Source organism: Cetorhinus maximus, chromosome 3, assembly GCF_964194155.1.
Source record: "Cetorhinus maximus chromosome 3, sCetMax3.hap1.1, whole genome shotgun sequence".
NCBI classification, from domain to species: domain Eukaryota; kingdom Metazoa; phylum Chordata; class Chondrichthyes; order Lamniformes; family Cetorhinidae; genus Cetorhinus; species Cetorhinus maximus.
The window spans coordinates 99,280,120-99,284,454 of NC_135881.1; the positions used below are offsets into that span (position 1 = coordinate 99,280,120).

The 4,335-nt window shown below is 36.9% G+C and overlaps 1 protein-coding gene and 1 long non-coding RNA gene across 2 annotated transcripts; one reads left to right on the forward strand and one right to left on the reverse strand.

The window, feature by feature from the left end:
• Nucleotides 1–1,656: 1,656 nt before the first annotated feature.
• On the reverse strand, nt 1,657–2,138 carry LOC144678816 (uncharacterized). Its single transcript, XR_013576188.1, has 2 exons — nt 2,022–2,138; nt 1,657–1,878 (listed from the first exon to the last, which is right to left on the reverse strand). It is a non-coding gene; the product is annotated as an uncharacterized LOC144678816 (long non-coding RNA).
• On the forward strand, nt 2,022–3,773 carry LOC144678815 (guanine nucleotide-binding protein G(T) subunit gamma-T1-like). Its single transcript, XM_078538758.1, has 2 exons — nt 2,022–2,109; nt 3,185–3,773. Exons 1-2 carry the CDS (start codon nt 2,029–2,031, stop codon nt 3,308–3,310), a joined length of 207 nt encoding a protein of 68 aa, XP_078394884.1. The 5' UTR covers nt 2,022–2,028; the 3' UTR covers nt 3,311–3,773.
• The last annotated feature ends 562 nt before the right edge of the window (nt 3,774–4,335 follow it).

Here is a 4,335-nt window from a genome sequence, read left to right on the forward strand (position 1 = left end):
GGCAGAAGGCATTGTAAGATGTAACAGCAGTGTGTGAAATAGCCTTAATGAAGCCTCCAGCATTTGTGCATAAGTTTGCTATATAACGAAACAGAAGTTCGGGAAAAGACATTTGGGATTCCACTGTCAAGTGGGTATTGTGTTAACTTGCTGGTTCTGTTTTAACTCTAAAATCTATTTGGGACTGTTGCCTTAAAGTGGGTGTAACTGGGGTCAGGTTAATTAGAAGTTATTATAGTAGTAAGCAATTGTAGTCTTATGTATGTGCTTGACATCTTTTATTTTGTTAATAAATATTTTAATTCAATTTTTAAAATCTCTAAAGGTCTTGGTGGGTTTATTACTCCTGAATTCACTGTACACATCTCATGATAAATACAAATTGCAAAACTGTTGTGATAGCGCAATCAGGTTTCCCTCATAGATTTGGTCCACCTGGCACACATCATCTGCCATGTCAGAACAAAGCAAATAGGACAGATGCATTTGCAGAAATGTGAGGCTATTCACTTTGCTAGGAAGTATAGAAAATCAGAATATTTTTAATTGGTAAGGGGCTATTAAACGTTGGTATCCTTCCACATGAAACGCAGAAAGTTAGCATGCAGGTACAAGCAAGCAATTGTGAATGCAAATTGTATGTTGGCCTTTGTTGGCAAGGGGTTTGGAGTATAAGAGTAAGAAAGTCTTGCTGAAATTGTATAGTTCTTTGGTGAAAGCACTATGCACATTTTTGGCCTCCTTACCTAAGGTAGGATACACGCGTTAGAAAGGGTGCAATAGAGGTTCAGTAGAATGATTCCTGCAATAAGAGAGATGCTCTATGAGGAGCAATTGAATCATATGGGTCTATACTGTGTGGAGCTTAGTAAGATTGAGAGGTGACCTCACTGGAACATATAATACTGAGAAGGCTTGACCCGGTAGGTGCTGAGAAACTGTTTCCACTGGCTGGAGTCTGGAAGGGGGCACAGTCTCAGGGTAAGCAGCCATTGAGGACTGAGATGAGGAGACATGTCTTCAATTAGAAGGTCGTGGATCTTTAGGATTCTTTACCAGAGAGGACGGTGGTTGTTCAGATGCTGAGCATATTCAAGGCTGAGAATGATAGGTTTGTTTTCATTTTACACCTATAAAACAGGCACAGCCAAATCCAATTTCTATTCAATGTTACAATTTGTGAACACCCCGTCAAAAGATGTTGTCACAGAATAACATTGCATCTTTAATGTTCGAGTAGAGAGACTTTGTCCTGTGAAGGACAGATTTATTTTTAAAAATCAACCTATTTTAGGTCATTTTGAAGATGCCCGTGTGTGTTAAACAAACCAAAAATAAGTTTCAATTTTACCACGTATTTTGCAGGGAATGATTTTAAATATATTTCAGTGTGTGTGGGAAAGCAATGAGAATTATTGTAAGTGATTATTATAAGTGACTGCGTTGAGCAGGTGACCCACTCCAACAGATGTATAAGAGGCGATAAACACTCTGATAACAGACTTTTGCAGCTTACCGCCGCTGACGTCAGTATGATCCACTTAATTAATAAATGCAACTTAAAAATAAATAAAAAGTATGTTTACAGGAAGGCTGACGAACCAAAGGATGTGTTTTTTTTAAACAAACTGTTTCCTTTAAAAGTTGCGTATGCAATTTTAGAACAATATGTTTGGCAAGGATTTTCTCCCCTTCTACTTAATGTTTAAATCTGTTAAAGCTCTTGATTTAATCACATTGGAAGATTAAGATATTAAGGGCCTTGTTTTAAAGGGCCTTACAGGAGGTTGCGGGATCACTGGCCGTGGAAGTGGCTGGAGCCGGAGAGTCTCGCCAGTGGATGAGTTGAATTTACCCCGGGACAAGGTGAGCTCATCGCTTCCAAAACTTGCGCCTCTTACACCATTCATTCGTTCGCATTGCATCGCAGCAAGAGTTGTTTAAACATCCGTGCTTTAAAAATTGCGATTATCTTGACAATATTACGAACGAAAGTTTGTTTGTTTTTAAGACACCATAACACCCGGGATGGAAGAGTTAACAGATAAGGACCGATTGAAAATGGAGGTAGAGCAACTTCGTAAAGAAATCACGTTAGAGAGGATGCTGGTAGGAACTCCTGTTTATGATTCCAGAACACTAAGATGAAACTTCTATTTTTCTGTTGCTGTTTTGTGGGTCTGCAGTTTTCTTTTAACTATTGCTAAATTGGTGCTAAGGTTCATTTCATAGAATGAAACGCAAGCAGCAAATTGCCTTTCAGCATTAGTGAAATCTGAATAAAGATCAAAAATGTGATGAATTAGTTAAAATTTCAAGCAAATCCAACATGCAACTTATTTTAATACTTTAATGGCTTTGGACCTGCCAGATGTTAACACTGAGTGCCAAATTGTGGGAATAAAGGTCAAGACAAAGCTATCCACTGCTGCCTCTTACCCCACCAAACATTAGCCATACTTCAAACCTTCTGTCTAATAAGTGCACTTCCATTATGAACACTCACAGATCACAGTGATATGGCTGTTCCTCATTAAAGTTAGGGCTAGTCTTAAAATTCAACAGACTCAGGAAAGAATCAATAATGTGCACAATGTCTTCAATTATATCTGTGATCCACTAGGTTACTGCAAATTAACCGTAATAAGTGATAAAGCAGGATTTGTTGGAATATGTAATATTGTATTAAAATAAGAAACAATGTAATTGAATATGCTCATAATGAATATTTTATATAAGTTCAATGTCACAGGTGATTGAATATTGGAGACTTGAAATTTTGTTGCTTGTATTAATGTTTACAGTACAGACAGCTTTGTTAAGTCTCAGATAGCCAGCAATAAAGTCTACATGTTCGGTCAGAGGTAATAGGAGGAATGCATATTGCTTCTCCTAATTTGCAGCACATGTAAATTTAGGATATTGGAAATTGAAAACGGAAATAGAATATATTGGAAATGCACAGTGCATCAATTGGCATCTGAAGCTGCAGTTATACTCTTCTACCCTTTGATGTAAACTGTGGAGCAGACACAGCAAGGCCAATGCTGCATGCCTGGCTATGAACAGCATTCTCAGGAACAGGAGACAGCCCTCTGCATGTATACTATTGTGACTGTGTTTAAATTCTACAATCAGTCCATTTATCGTTTACCAATTATAATTTGACTTTGAATTATTTCAGGTGTCTAAATGTGCCGAGGAACTGAAGGATTGCATTGAATCACAGTCTGCAGAAGATCCTTTAATAAAGGGAATCCCTGAGGACAAGAATCCCTTCAAGGAGAAGGGTGGCTGCATCATCTCATAAATCAGACAGTACTCACATCCTCAGAGCATCAGGGTGTTTTCTACAGCTTAGTAGCCATTAGTACTATGAAACCCTATAGATGCTGAAGCTCAAGGTGGGAAAATGGAATCAACATCTCGGTTGGCGTAACATCTTCAATTTGGCAGTGATTTTACAAAACATTTCCGTACCTGGCGCAAAAAAAGAGAAATTTTTGCAATTTTTACCAAGAATGTCAAGTTATCATCTGAGAAAAACATAATTGCCAATGTGTGGAAGCTAATCCCATAAGAAGTCACTATTTAGTATTAAAATCTGTGCAATGAACTTGTTTTGAAATTGAGAAGTGTACACACCCTGGTAAGTGTTAAACTTAAACCTGTGCATTGAAATTTATCAATAAAACTATATTATTTCCCACTTCAAATAGCAGATTGAAAAACCAAAAAAGTAATAAAATTGTTACAATTTATATTCCCGAAAACTTGATTAAATGCATCAAATTAATCAACGATTCAATTCTAACAGTGCATTATAACTGGAATGTATAAATCATATCTAAATGGGGCGCAGAATCAAACTGATAATACATTTAGATAATTTAATACAGAATTTAGCAGACATTTTACAGGCTTTCAGTTTTCATCCAATCCTACCAGTACAAAAGTCAACTAATACAGATGTTGATACAGAGAATAAATATATGTTTATAGAAGTGTACAACATTTTCAAGATGGTTTTTCACCATTGTATGGTTTCCAAAGCGAACATACAGAACTTCATGCTACAATTTAAGCTTTTGAGCTTCATTTTACAACAACTTTCATTTATAAAGCACCTTGAAAGTAAAAACATGGTTCCAAGGCACTTCAAACAGAGATGTATAGAGAATGGAAGCTGATTTAGTAAGAGAGAGATTAGAAGGGGTGACCAAAATCCTGGTGGCAGAGATGAGTTTTCAGAAGACTGTTAAATGATGAGATGGAGGTAGAGAAACAGAGAGGTTTAGGGAAGGAATCGAGTTTAAAAAAAACCTTAGGTAGCTG